General features: G+C 43.9%; 1 protein-coding gene across 19 annotated transcripts in view; it reads left to right on the top strand.

Moving 5' to 3' along the window:
• Window positions 1-15,344, top strand: part of PHACTR1 (phosphatase and actin regulator 1) — a 548,621-nt gene that overhangs the window by 463,308 nt on the left and 69,969 nt on the right. For 12 of the 19 annotated variants that reach the window (XM_069563035.1, XM_069563036.1, XM_069563034.1 and 9 more), the window contains 2 exons: window positions 11,991-12,158; window positions 14,037-14,243. In XM_069563035.1, coding sequence (XP_069419136.1) covers window positions 11,991-12,158; window positions 14,037-14,243 — 375 coding nt within the window. The remainder of the gene's footprint in view (window positions 1-11,990; window positions 12,159-14,036; window positions 14,244-15,344) is intronic. The other 7 variants (XM_069563042.1, XM_069563041.1, XM_069563050.1 and 4 more) reach the window with 1 other exon arrangement.

Here is a 15,344-nt window from a genome sequence, read left to right as displayed (position 1 = left end):
ATGGACAGGAAAATAGGAAGTAAGCCAAAAATGTGTAGCATTGTGGCAGCCGAGAGACAGTGGTTCAGATCAGGGAGAAAAATGATTCCAAAGCACCGATTACAGACACATCACATAAGGCATGTCCTTTTGATTATTTTTATGCTATTAATTGTAGGCTCTTGAGCTCCCTGTGAAGCCAGTGTGCAGTCATCAGGGTGTAAGTTAACATGGTTCTCAAGAACTAATGGTTCTTAAACCATAAGTTTCTTAAGGTTTCAGAAAACAAAAAACTTAATTCAAGGAGGCTAAACTAGTAAGAAAATTTAGGCCAAAGATCTTCCTGTGTTTTATCCTCTAAAGGATCCCACATGCCTTTTAGGCAATGCTCGGCATTTATCAGTGCTCATTTAATATGTATTGCATAAATGAGTGAGTGAGTGAATGAATGAATCTCACATCGTAAAATCTAGTGGTGGGGCAGCACCAGGACTGGTTAGTTCAGTAACTCAATAACCAGGCAAAAGGATGCCATCCTCAGGCTCTAACCCCTCATGGTAACAGGGTGGCTGCAGTAGTTCCAGCATTACATGCAGACACAACATCCAGAGGGGAGAGACAAGCCTGTTTCCCTTCTTGGTATTGCTTTCTAAGAGCAAGAAAACCTTGCCCCAGAGGTTCTCCAGAATTACTCTCGTTTCTCATTGACCAGAATTCTTAGGAGATAACTCCTTACCTTTTCCCCTCATTTTGATAGATGTTTCCATAAGCCAGTGGGTCGTAAGTACAGTCAGCTCCCAAGAGCTGCTACCTAGTATAAGTTATCCTTGGAAGACCCACCACAATACCGCCCTTCTAACTGCCTCCCTTCGACCCCACCAGTGAAACCGGGGTGGGGCACAGTACCCTGGGCATGATGAACATCCTTGCCCACTTTTGCTGCCTGATCATGCCTCAGCCGCCGACCTGCACTGACGTTTATAAGGAGGAAACAAGTCAAACTCTGGAAGGTAACAGCTAATAGAGGGGATGCTAGTCACACTTAGAAAAGCTTTCCTGACTTCATATGTTTGCCTAGGACTCATGTAGAGTTAGGCAGGTCGGCAGGGCACTGAAGCCTTAAGTGAAAGTGTTAGTTGGTCAGTCATGTCTGATTCTTTGCACCCCATGGACTGTAGCCCACCAGGCAATTCATGGAATTCTCCAGGCAATAGTACTGGAGTGGGCAGCCATTCTCTTCTCTAGGGGATCTTCCCGACCCAGGGATCAAACCTGGGTCTTCTGCATTGCAGGTGTATTGAAGCCTTAAGCCCCACACAAATCTGTAAAACAACCGCATTCTCCTCAGAGCCCTAAGCGCTGGTCCCAGCTCCCTTGTCTTCTGTCTGTAGAAGGTACAGGGCAGCTTCTTATCTCCCTGGACTCTGCTTTCTGCTTGAATGAATCCCAGGATCCTAGTTGGCTCCAGCTGGCAAAGCCATGCTTGCCTTTCATCCCTTCTTATTGCTCCGAGCCTCCAGCCTGCTTGCTTGAAGACAGTCTGTTACCAAGCAGCTGGTCCTCCTGGAGTCTCTGGGAACACCCCTGGATTTGTACTCTTCAACTCCATTCTGCCCTGGCTTGTCCTCCCAGAGGGTTGCTGGAGGATCAGGGGACATAATCCATTTGGGGCTTTACAGCCTCTTCTGCCCAGAGAAAGCGCTCAGTAAATGTCAGCGAGGGTCTCCACCAGACATGTGACCTGGACTTCTCCTCTGCTGTTCTTTGATGCCTGTCTCCCTTTCCTGGTTCCCCTTTACCCAAGTCTAGACTCTCTGCTTCTACCCAGAAGAGCTGAGATTCGATCAGGGCTTCTCCACAGGCCACGCCCACTTCTGGAGCTATGTCTTGCTGCTGTCTGGGTCCCACCATCCACACGTTCCCCAGATACATCTTTTGTCCCTGTGCCCCCTCCTTCTCACCACTGCAGCTTCTTTAAAGCAAATATTATCCATTGAACCGACCATTTGTTGTGATGTGGACCAGGTTAGCAATGCCATCTGAATCTCCCAGTGCCAGAAATGGGTTCATTTTTGCATATTCATTAGGCTCATTATTGTGAGTTTTAAGTCTATTTTGAGCGGGGCTGTCCAGCAGAATTTTCAGCAATAACAAGAACATTCCATCGTATTTGCCAGCCAGCAATGGGCATCGTAGCCATCAGCTACGTGTGGTTATCGAGCACCTCAGATGTGGTTAGGCTGACTGAGGAACTGTTTTAGTTTTTGTTTAGTTTTAACTAATTTAATTCATAACCGTATGTTGGAGAGCAGCTCAGCTAGAGAAACAGAACTGCTTACAGTCTGCAGTGACAAGTCCCTATGACTTTCTTTCTCCTACTCTAGCCATTAAAGATTTTTTTAAAAAATCTTGGATTCTCTATCAACTGTGAAGGGCCCACTGCACAGCGATATATGGTTCTGTGAGAGTTCCACTCTTGCGTAATAGCGTAGGGGAGAAACTGTGTCATCCCATTCATTTTATATTCCGTCTCTGCCCCAGTTGCATTTTTGATATCAGAATGCCTAGGAATAGCAAGATGGTAAATCCTCTTTCTGCGGAAAACCTTGGAGTCAAGAGACATTATCTGGAAATAGTGGTCAGAGCCATCATACCTCATCAGGATAGATCATGTAAGAACCAATGGGCTTGGGTATAAAGACTGCTGAGGAGGCATAACTGTACCCAGGCAGATGAAAGAAACACCTCTGGGAGACAGACACCACGGTTTGATATGAGGAGGTGTTTGCAGTGAGGAAGCCACCGAGAAGCCATGTGAGCTGTGGTTTGCTGACTGTGCAGTCCAGTTAAAGGCAGAAAATGCTGATAAATCCATCAGGGAACAGCTACAGGGAAGTGCAACTAAAACAAGCTACGCACTTGTTTTAGTCAGTGCCACTTTTGTGATAGGAAGTCACTGCAACTCACACACTTCAGGGTTTTCAGCAAAGTCCTTTGTACAAGACAGGAACTATTAGCATCAAAATGGGATATTAAATCCAGAACAATAGCAGCTATTTTTTTTTAAAAAAAGTAAGGTGATTCTCCAAGCAGGAAAACATATACCATTCCATTCCATGTTTAAAGTCATCCAATCTCAGTATCACAGAATCAGTTACATTCTGAGATTGAAATCCATCTTGCATAGGTTTTCAAGCTATTAGGGTCAAAAGGATTCTGTGAGTTACCAAGATGCCTGTGTCAGACGCAAAGAAACCTCATGCCCCTTGCACATTCGTTCTTCCATATAGACTAGTCTGAATAATCCAAAGACTTCTGGCCGCAAATAGGCATGAAAGATAAACTAGAAGAATCTCTGAGATATGGATTCCGAAAATACAGGTTTAGTGATCCTGCAAAGTCCTGCAATGTCTGCTCACAATTCTGGTGGCATATAGATACTTTTAGATACAGGATCACACACTGACAATGCCTTTTCTTCACTGGAAAAGAAAATGTACCAGACATGAGAGAGAGACACACACATACACACTGTAGTTTTAGTTTTTGTGAATAAGACTCTCAGTTTGTCTTTTTCAATGCCCAAGATTCAAAAACATTAAGAATAATTAGTAAATCTGCAGTGTTAATAGAAATGTGTTGCTTTCAATATATGTTTAAAATTCTACACGATGACATCTGTAGCACCATTTAGTCTAATGACTTCAACTCCTTGAATTCAAGCAAACTCCAATGACCATGGAGCCATTTCCGACTTAGATTGAGAGCTTTTCATCTTTCAGTGAAATCCTTAGAGCTGTGGTTGATGGCACATCATTTGGCTGACAATGAGAGCAGCCAGTGGCTTTGAGGACGGTGATTTAGAAGATTACTGGGATTAAGAGAAGATTTTCAAAGCTGTCTATATTGTTGTGGAAATGACACCTATGTGGGTTAGGCAATGGCAACCCACTACAGTACTCTGCCTGGAAAATCTCATGGATGGAGGAGCCTGGTAGGCTGCAGTCCATGGGGTCGCGAAGAGTCGGACACTACTGAGTGACTTCACTTTTACTTTTCACTTTCATGCTTTGAAGGAGGAAATGGCAGCCCACCCCAGTGTTCTTACCTGGAGAATCCCAGGGATGGGGGAGTCTGGTGGGCTGCCGTCTATGGGATCGCACAGAGTGGCACACGACTGAAGCGACTTAGCAGCAGCAGCAGCAGTGCCCCCCTAGTGGATGAACTTTTTTCCTACTCTAATGGAAAAAGTATATCAATGTCAAGAAAGAAAACAACAAAAAAAAAGACATCAGATGAAGTCCTGTTTCATAGCTCCCCATCACCAGTGACATTTGTTGGGAAAACACCTTCGGCTCTATGGGGTCCCCATCAGCCACTCAGCGGAGATGCCCTTTTTGGTCAAAGGACACATATTGAAAGCTACAACAGCAGTTCTGTCTCAAAGGGAAAAAACAATTAGCAAATACTCGCAGTAGAGCTCTTCTTCCATGTCTTCACAAAGATGAGTATTTGCTTTAACATAGGTGGCTGCACTTTTTGCTCTAATTATAGCTATTGGCGATTGCTAGTTTTCATAGGTCTGCATGTGTGAATTCTACACACTGAGTTACCAACGGGGATACAGTGTAGCTAACACTTCCTAATGTTTTGAGTCTAGAATTCTCCAGGGTGCTTCACTTACGTAATCATTTTTCCTTCTAGTTGGAAGCATCAATGTAACCGTGATTTCATGACATTCATTATTCTCCTCTACCGCAAGTCTTTTATTCAGAATTTGCATCCTAGCAATGCGGTAACTGTGGAGAAGGGGTAAAAAATTGGGCTCAGAGAAAATAGCTATTCAAGAAACCTGAGGAGTAAGGAAGGGGTTTTCCCCTCCCAACAAGAATTATTAGGTTTTCATTTAACTGAACAAGGCAACATGCCAGTGTTTGTTATATTTTTTTGTACATGTAAGCATCGCCATTGGAAAAAACATTAATGACCATTAAGAGTTGGTGATGGACAGGGAGGCCTGGCGTGCTGCGATTCATGGGGTTGCAAAGAGTCGGACATGACTGAGCGACTGAACTGAACTGAACTGAAGCTCTACTCGTGGAGAAGGCAATGGCACCCCGCTCCAGTGCTCTTGCCTGGAGAATCCCATGGATGGAGGAGCCTGGTAGGCTACAGTCCATGGGATCGCTAAGAGTCGGACACAACTGAGCAACTTCACTTTCACTTTTCACTTTCATGCATTAGAGAAGGAAATGGCAACCCACTCCAGTGTTCTTGCCTGGAGAATCCCAGGGACGGGGGAGCCTGGTGGGCTGCCATCTATGGGGTCGCACAGGGTCGGACACGACTGAAGCTACCAGCAGCAGCAGCAGCAAGCTGTACTCGTATCATGCCAGGTTCACTTTAGAACTTTGCCAGCGTGCCTGCGTATTTCCTCCTGAGGGCATCATAATCAACGTGTGCCTCTCGTTCTCCATTCCTGCTTTTGCACTTGACATTGTTTCAAGCACATGGTTAGGGGTCAGCGTCACCCACAGGGTCATTTCATTTGCATTTCTTTCGTTCCCAGCCAGGCTGTGCATTTCACAAGTGGCACCTGGAACTGAATTTTTATTTATTTGTACAAATACTCCACATACTTGGAATAGCCATTCTTTTATTAGCTATGTTTGGTTCATATTTCCCCCATCATGTTGGTTTTTCTCCCTTATACTGGTTGTACAGTGTTTTATTTTGCGAATTGAAAACCTAACAGTTTATGAATAAGTTAACACATTTCTGGCTTCCTTCTTATGCACCCTAAATAAATAAATGTGTCTGTGAGTATATACACGTGTCAATCACCCTAAAACCAGAGGGTGTCTTAAAGCAAAACAAGCAACAATAACAAAATTTTTTGGAATATTGTCGCATAGGTGACATCCGGTTGTAGGTAGATATCATTCCTAAATAAACTGAATTAGAACAAAAAAGTATATATTTTTAGAAACATCTTTCAAGCCAACTCTCTGGAACACAGCTTTTATATATTGGGTTAGCCACAGAGTTCATCCCAGTTTCTCGTACCATCTTATGGGAAAACTCAAATGAACTTTTTGACCAACCAGTAGTTTGTACTCTTAGAACATTAAGAAAAATTTTATGCAAGATAAGAGGTGAATCTCCATCTGTTCCGAACACACGTCTACTCCCTTCCTTCGCCTCTCATTTTTCTTCTGTTTCTTGGGACTTAACTTCTCACACTTCTTTTCCTCACCTTTCACCCCAGCTCACATATGCCACATTCCTCCCTGTCTGCATTTCTGCACCCCGTCTTGCCTCATCTTTCCCCAAGGCATGTCTGTTTCCTCCTTAACATTTAGCACAATGCCTGGCCTGTGGCAGGAGGGGCAGGGCAGAGTATGGTTCAGCTCCAGGCCTTTGGAGGCAGCCGCCCTGACGGTCGTTTCTCCAGGTATGCGAAGGAGCTAACAGCAGATCTGTTTGTGAGGCTCGGTGGGTGTGTCCCACATTGTTCACAGTAGAGTCCAAGTAGGTGTTTGTCAACACAACATTCACTCTCACCTCTCTCCTCCCTCTCCTTAACTTGGTGTAAGCCTGACTTACCAGCATCTTTCAGTTCTTGTGCCTCACAGGGAAGAGAAGACAGTGGCTGGCCAGGTCTCCATCTCAATCCGTTGCTTTCTACGTCTCACCATTTGTCTGACTCTGACTTGCACTCACCTCTGCATTCTTTTCTCTACGCTTCTGTGACTGGATGCTCCCGTTAGGCACGTCTGCACCTGGCTCATCTGTTACTTTTCTTCCCCGCCCAGGTGCTCTCTCCAGTCCATCACCCTTCGTGACAAGTTCATAATCCATGGTTAAACCACGCAACCTCCAGCTTTCTCTTTGAGATTTAAACCAACCGCCTCTGTTCCGTGTTAGCCCCATGAACGACATTTCCTGCCCTAAACCTCACTATGAAAAGGCACTTTTGCTATTCTGGGTTCTCTTGCTTGGGTTCCTTACCTCCAGTCCAGTAGTTCTCAAAGTGTGGAACCCTGAGCAGCAAAAGCAGCTTTGGCATCACCCAAGACTTTATGAGACATGCATATTCTCAGTTCCACGCCAAACCTCCTGGGTCGGAGACTCTGGGAGTGAGGCCCTGGCATCTTGTTATAACTGCCCACCAGGAAATTGTGAAGCCCATGAAAGTCTGAGAACCACTGCCTTAACTTGTCTGGTCTCCTCCTGCCTTCTCCCTTCCTCCTTTCCACACTTTATTGATTCTAGTAGGAAATGTCTTAATACCTGGAGGTAATTGTACCATTTTGAAAATTATTGTATGAGAAACATCAAAATGATTTCCAATACTCAATGAGCTTTTGCTCAATTGTAGTAACAAGAGACTGCAATGAAAGATCAGAAAGAGATATTCAGGAAGCCATTCCATTCACCGTTGCATCAAAAAGAGTAAAATACCTAAGAAACTGCGAAGATCTTGATAGGTGAAAGCAGAAATAGTCTGTAAGACTCATTTTGTTCAGGAGAGTTAAATTCTTCCTGGGAGGGAAAACGGTTTTTTCTAATGATGCTTATTTTAAAAATGCTAGTAATGTGCTGATAACAGGACTGGTAAATAGTAAAAAGGCATGGAGAGCCTAAACAGTCTTCAGAGATACAAGCTGTTATGTATAAGATGTACAGACAACAGAGTCCTACTGTCTAATAGCACAGGGAACTATATTCAGTATTCTGTGCTAAACCATAATGGAAAAGAATATGAAAAAAGAATGTGTATATATACCTGTGTATGTGTATATATACATACGTGTGTGTCCACGCATATATGTGTATATATGCACATGTGTGTATATATATTATATATAATAACTGAATCACTTTACAGAAGTTAATACAACATTGTGAATCCACTATTCATCAATAAATTAGTCTTTAGATGAGTCAAACTTGAAGTTACTCAGCATTAGGAATCCCCAGCTAATTCCTCATAGCTTGATGATGAGTACATGGAGTTCATTACATCCATGCTTCCACTTTTGTGTACATTTGAAAACATCATAAGAATTTAAAAAATAACAGTTACTTTAACAGTGGCATCTTTTTAATCCCCATATTATATGAATCCAAGTCAGATTTCATTTTTGTCATCATCTATCTTAGTCATAAGTGATATCAATAATGTGTACTTATTGCATGGTCTTAATTTATTTCTACCAGATGTGTGCATATATATGTAGGTAAGTAGCTATGTCTGGAGAAGGAAATGGCAACCCACTCCAGTGTTCTTGCCTGGAGAATCCCAGGGATGGGGGAGCCTGGTGGGCTGCCCTCTGGGGTCGCACAGAGTCGGACACGACTGAAGTGACTTAGCAAGTAGCTATGTCGATAGATAAAACATGATTATCAATGTTAATATTGGAGAAATGACCAAAAGCCCAGAAATCTGTGTGGTCTGTACATTGCTGCTATGTAAATTGACAAACCCTATAGAAAAATGACAACGATATCCAGGTCTGTGGCAGTAGACATTAAAATATTAATACACGTAAATGTCTTTTTTGGACTCTCTTCTAAAGGGGGAGAATTCTAACTGCAGAGAAGATTTATACCAGAAGGTAATCGGCAGAGATTTCTGTTTTCATAATAGCATAAAACATTGGAAATCCCTTTGTGACCAACCACAGAGAGATTAAATATAATCATTAAGATGATAACCGTGAATTATAATGCTTATAAAATTTAAAAAAATAAGACAAAATAAAATTTAATACATACAACTAAGTGTGGAAAAAGAACTTTTCTGTTGGGGTAGAAATATGATTCATGTCGTATTTCTCCTTTTTTCTAATTTCATTTTTTAATGAGATGTGTATTTAGAAGTTGCAGTGGTGGAATTCACCAGATTGTTTCCTCTCCCAAATGATTTGGGCCTTTGTGATTTCGCAAAGGTACTTTTTAATCCATAGGGAGGTAAATTTTTGTTGTATCTTTTCTTTCCCCTAATGTTGCATCTACAGTTCTTAGACATAAGTAGTCTAAGTAGCTAAAATATATAGTGATCATTCCATCACATCTTTGCCCCAAAGAAGCAAAACATGGCAACAACCCTGAAACCCCTCCTCCTCTGGCTGTTTTAAGCCAGTACTTTTACTACACTGCTGCTGCCGCTTCAGTCGATGGGACTCTGTGCGATCCCATAGACGGCAGCCCACCAGGCTCCCCCGTCCCTGGGATTCTCCAGGCAAGAACACTGGAGTGGGTTGCCATTTCCTTCTCCAATGCATGAAAGTGAAAAGGGAAAGTGAAGTCACTCAGTCGTGTCCGACTCTTCGCGACCCCATGGACTGCAACCTACCAGGCTCCTCCATCCATGGGATTTTCCAGGCAAGAGTACTGGAGTGGGTTGCCAGAACATCCAAAATCAGAATGGTTTCTCAGAGATGTAGTAAACCTGATGGCAATTCCATCATTATTCTATCAGCTGGGAACCTGAAGCAGAGGTGCTTCCCATGTTGCCAGTTTGAACAAGCCAAAGTAAACAAAGGACACGGGAACTGCCTGCTACGGGATGGTGCTGCGTTAATGCTCACAACCACGGCTCTTCCCATCCTGGGTACTCTCAGTTCAGCTGAGTGTTTCCCATAGCCTTGGCCTGGCAGTCTGCTCTTCTCTTAGGAATGAGACGTCATAGCCATATTGTTAATCACGATTATAGTGACTACTGCTTCCGTTTGAGATATATAAAAAGGCCGCATGAGGGGCTTTCCTGGCCATCTAGGGGCTAAGACTCTGCGCTTCCACTGCACGGGGCATGGGTTCCATCCCTGGCAGGGGAACTAACATCGCACGTGCTAAGCAGCATGACCAACAACAAACAAAAACCAATATAAAAAAAATTTTTTTAAGGCCAAGTGAAAAGAAAGAAAAAATAAACCCACAGTCTTCAAAGATTAGTGCTTTAAATTATCTGCTTTAAATGACTTTTTGGTGTCCATTATATTTTTTTTCTGTGTGTATAAAATTTCAGGTCAAATATCATAAGTCCTTGAACCATATGCTACCTAAAGCCTGTCAGTTTATAAATTGCTCTGTTGAGCATGCATTTCATCAGGCCAGTTCTAAATGAAGAGGGGGTAGGTAGAGGAATCTTTTGCTGCCGTATCATCATTGTGTAGAAAATTAAAGCCTTGGGAGGAACACAGCAAAAGGAAAAGCTTATTTCTCCATGATTAACCATGGAGTCATTTCACTGTTGTATTTCTGCAAGTGAATCATCTATCTTCTCGTCGTAAGGCAGGTAATTGCTTTGCTGGTTTCTGTGTTTCTGCCCAAACATAACTTAGAGCCTTTCATCTGGATATTTATTCATCTGGCTGGAACAGCTTTCAGTCCTCTTTAAAAATTAATTTGACTTTAATGTCTAGCTATCTAGGACTCCCCTGGGCTAGGAGGAAATCACACCCAGGGAGTTTTGATTTGACAAACGGCCATTGTGTAGGAGCCTTTGATCCTCCACCGTGGTGTTAACTGGCTGCTCCTTGTCTTGCTGAGCTTTGACAAGATCAAAGTGTGTACCCTGCCCCGCAGAATCACTGATGGGCACCAGGAGAATCCTGGCACCTCCCAGTGACTCTGCACCACTGCAGCCCTGCAGCTGGAGCTCAGAGACCCCTAAACATGTGTCTGCCTGAGAGATTGGATATGGGCAGAGGTGCCGAGAAGACAGGGTGAGTCTTTCCTAGTGCCTTGACGTCCCAGGTCCCCATGCTTTTTGAGTGCTTGAAGCCTTTTGCTCCCCAAAGTAGGAATTCCTGACCTTGTTTTCCATCTCTGAGTCCTGCTCAGTGTTTCCAGGTTTTCAAATATTATGAAGAAAATTTGATTTTCATTTTTGTTTAAAGAACAAATATAAAACATGGTATATTATGATTTTTTTAACACTTTTAAAATGTTAAAAATTTTGTAAATATTTTTAAATTTTAAATTAAAGTATAGTTGATTAACAATATTGTGTAAGTTTCAGGTATACAGCACAGATATAAAGTGATACATATATATGTGTGTGTGTGTGTGTATATATATACATATACTCTTTTTCAGATTCTTTTCTCTTATAGTTTACTGCAAAAATATAGTTGCCTGTGCTATACTGTAGGTTCTTATTTGTTATTTACATATTTTATATATAGTTGAATGTATATGTTAATACTAACCTCCTAATGTATTCCTCTCTGCTCCCTTTTCCCATTGGTAATGATAAGTTTGCATTCTATGTCTGTGAGTCTCTGTTTTGTAAAAAAAAAAAAAAAAAGTTCATTCGTATCTTTTTCTTTTTAATTCCACATAAGCATTATCATACTTGTCTTTCCCAGTCTGGCTTACTGAACTTAGTGTGACAATGTCTAGGTTTTGTCTAGGTTCATGTTGCTGTGTGTGGCGTTCCCGCATTCTTTTTTATGGCTGAGTAATATTCCATATGGGCTTCCCTGCTGGTTCAGACAGTAAAGAATCTGTCTGTAATGCAGGAGATCTGGGTTCGATCCCTGGGTTGGGAAGATCCCCTAGAGAAGGCAATGGTTACCCACTCCAGTATTCTGGCCTGGAAAATTCCATGGACAGAGGAGTCTGGAAGGCTACAGTTCATGGGGTTGCAAAGAGTCAGACATGACTGAGCGACTTTTCACTTTCACAGTATTCCATATAGATGTATATACACATGCATACATACACACACACACACACACACGGCACATCTTTTTTATCCATTCATCTGTCGATGATTAGAAAGATGGAGAGAAAACAGGCACACTCCTGCAGATCACTGGAAATGGTTTCCCTGGTGGTTAGATGCCTTAAAAGCAAAATAACGAGAGTAGACTTTATGTTCTGGTCTTGATGAAGATTGTTCAAAAGCGTCTAGACTCGGGTAGCAGGCAATAAGTGTCACTCTTTCCTGCAAGGCAGGCATATCTAACTCTGCGGTCGTCTCTTTCTCCCTCCGACAGACGGGGAGCTCTCCATATCGAATGAAGATGACTCCCTGGAAAACGGGCAGTCCCTGAGCTCCAGCCAGCTGTCTCTGCCTGCCCTGTCCGAAATGGAGCCAGTCCCGATGCCCAGGGATCCCTGCTCGTATGAGGTGCTCCAGCCTGCCGACATCATGGATGGGACAGGTAATGACCCCGATAGACGTTGAATTGGTCCCCAGCATGCAGTGTGGTGGGCCTTCAGCCTGGATGGACTTGGGCTTCTGTTCTGAAGCCCCCTGAACATAAGGATCTCCTGGAAATGAGGATGGAAGTGACCAGTTTAGTATTGGGTTGGTCATGAAAGTTCCTTTGGGTTTTTCCATAAAACATTATAGAAAACTTGAACAAGCTTTTCGGCCAACCCAGTACATGCTGAGTATAAAAATATGGAGGAAATAGCCATTATTTTTCTACAATCTTTTAAAAACACTTTAAAAACCTTAATCTCTTTAAAGAAGATAGGTCTTGTTTTGTAATATAGACGATTTAAAATGTCATCGTTTTGTTTTCTAACATTCGTTTCTGCTAACGCTGAGCCACATGCTTCTGTAGGATGTCTGTCTAAGTCACCTGGTCACAAAGCCCTGGTATGCCTTTGAATCCTCATCCCAATATAACAGTTAACTGTTACATCACTTTAGGAAACTGTACCAATTTACCATATAAAATTGATGTATTAATTGTCTACAACTTAACCAGTTAAGTTGTATCCTGCTGACAGATGATTTGTGATGCCATCTGATCGTCACTCCCTTTTTGGTCCAGATTCGCCAATATTCAGTCCCTCAGAAGGACTGCAGAGTGGTCCTCTTTAGCCAGATGGTGGCGCGCTCCTGACAGCCAGTAAGGAGAGGTCCTTGCTATCAGGAGACCAGCCTCCGGGGAGGGACCTCTGGGAATATCTGGAGTCTGGGGAAGGAGGCCACGTCCTTCCTCTGTCTACCCCGTGTGCAAAAGTCTGCAACATGGAGCTCAGGCAGGAGGTGGGAGTGGTGGCAGTTCACAGAGTTGGTGCCCTGCTTCACTTTGGGACCCTGTGAGTCACTGCTCCATCAGTGAGTCCAGCACTGGTAACACCACTGTTCCTTGAGCCAGGGGAGAACCTGGTTCTCCTGCGGATGATGTGCAAGGCTTTGGTGCTGCCGGGAGCACTGCTGCCCGGATTAGGGAGGAAGGAGGAGGCAGGGGAGGATTCGTGTACAGGCTTTCTTACTGGAGCAGTGATGGTAGGGGGAAGTATGCATCTGAGATGCATTTCCCTCCCAACCTACCCTCCTCCCAGCTGGAGAGATTGTCCCAACTAAAGCAGTAAACTGAGCTTTCTCTCCAGCCTTCCTTGTGACATGGGATCAGACGGATTTGATTTGTTGTTCTAAGATCTGTCGCCCTTAGGAAGTCGTAGTCTCCTTCAGTCTTCGGCCAGGTCACCAGTCTGATGAGACAGCCTCTGCTACTGCCCAGGACAGCTCTTAACTGGAGCTGGTCTGGGTCCTGCCCCCCTAACCCTCAGGGGAAGAGGAAGAGGCGGGCCTGGAGCAATAAGGAATGGGCAGAATCCAAATGAGAAAACCATGCTTCTGGTGAGGGTAGGAAAGAGGAGCAGAGAAAACAAAAAGAATGATCATTTGGAGCATCCTTCACCTTGTCCGGGTGTATAGGAGCCAGTGCCCCTGAAACTGCAGCGTGCCCCCTGAACACTGATGCACAGCTTGGACGGCCCCGAACCTGGAGGAGCAGCCGCCCCAGGATGTGGGGGTCGCCTGTCCAGTGTCAGCCCCTAGGCTGCCCTCAGACCCGGGAGCAAAGGGCAGACACACCCCAAGTCCTGGTCCTTGCTCCCCTGCGCCTGCGCATCTGTTGCTTGTCGCCGTGGTCCGTGAGTCGGTGCTGGCGCGCCCCTGGAACGCGCGCCGTAAGCGCTCTGCCGTGTCACCAGCCTGCGCTGCGCCCCGCGGCTGCCACCAGGCCCGCCTGCGCCGCGTGTGTGTAATGTCCTCGTGTGTCATGTGGTTGTGCCCTCAGTGTCCGAAGAGAGTCCCTCTGCCAGTGAGTCTGGAGCCCTCCTGTCCCAAGATCCTTCAGCCAAACCAGTCCTGTTCCTGCCCCCAAAAAAACCTGCTGCTTCCCCCGGAGACCACGAGGACACCCCCGTGAAGCAGCTCTCTCTCCTCAAGCAGCCCCCCGCCCTGCCTCCCAAACCCACTGCCAGGATTGGCAACCACTTACCAGGTGAGTCAGCACGCCTTCTGGGGGCCCGCCACCCTGCCTTCCCTTCATGGGATCCTTTCTTGCTTTTTACCTGAGAACCTTTGGCGAGGTCGCCCTGTGGGACACTTGGGTGTTTCTGTGTGTGTCTTGGTACACGCCGTTGTGACCTGGGTTTGTGTGTGTGTGTGTGTTTGGAGGCATGCAGTATACACCTGCCAGCCACATGCTCAGAGCCTCCAGTCGTGTGCACCGGTAAGTATGCCCGTTGCATTGATGTCGCTAAGTCAAGAGTGTTTGCCCGTCTAGGTGGGGTAGATTCACTGTCCAAATCTTCATAGAAATGGAGGAGCTCCCATTCTCTTCATTATGAGTTTGCTAAAGTGTTCAATTTTGGGTCTCTGAGTACTTGATCTGAAGCCCAGTGTATTTCTTCTTTTAAAATGTATACCTGTGCTGTTCTCTTTGGGAGGAGAAAAAAAAAAGCAAAGATAGTAATTTGCAAAATATTGTGGAAAGAGGAATGTTGTCTTTAAATGACTGCTTTTTAATTGAAGTGTGGTTGATTTATGATACTGTTGTAAATCGGGTGTATGGCAAAATGATTCAGTTGTATATATATTTTCAGATTATCAGTGGGATTAACAGATACAAACCTCTACAGAAAATAAATAAGCTTGATAAGCATCAAGGATTTACTGTATAGCATAGGGGACTGTGTTCAATATTTTGTAATAACCTGAAATGACTTTAAAATTCATTGTTCAATGTTAATAAATGCAGCTACAGTTATTAAATTGGGTGTTTAGTGGAATTGCACTATGCTGTACATTAGCACATGAATTGGGTACCACTTTGTGATTTAAAGTTGTGGTGTAACCAGAGATTCAAGATTTCAGAGGGATGTTTCTCCAACCTTGATAATAATCCCACTCGATGCTGATTGACTTCCTTTTTATAATATATTTGCTATTTTATAAATAGTTTCTAATTGCTCTCTATACATTTTTGTAAGGTAGAATGAGGGTGCAAGAATATCCATTTATTTTATCATTAAAAAACTGAGTTTCAAGAAAAGAAGTGACTTTTCCAGGGCTGGTGGGAATTCTGCAGTAAAGCCAACAT

Source organism: Ovis canadensis, chromosome 20 (assembly GCF_042477335.2).
Source record: "Ovis canadensis isolate MfBH-ARS-UI-01 breed Bighorn chromosome 20, ARS-UI_OviCan_v2, whole genome shotgun sequence".
In the NCBI taxonomy this organism is placed as follows: Eukaryota; Metazoa; Chordata; class Mammalia; order Artiodactyla; family Bovidae; genus Ovis; species Ovis canadensis.
This window is presented reverse-complemented; position numbering and strand designations above follow the sequence as displayed.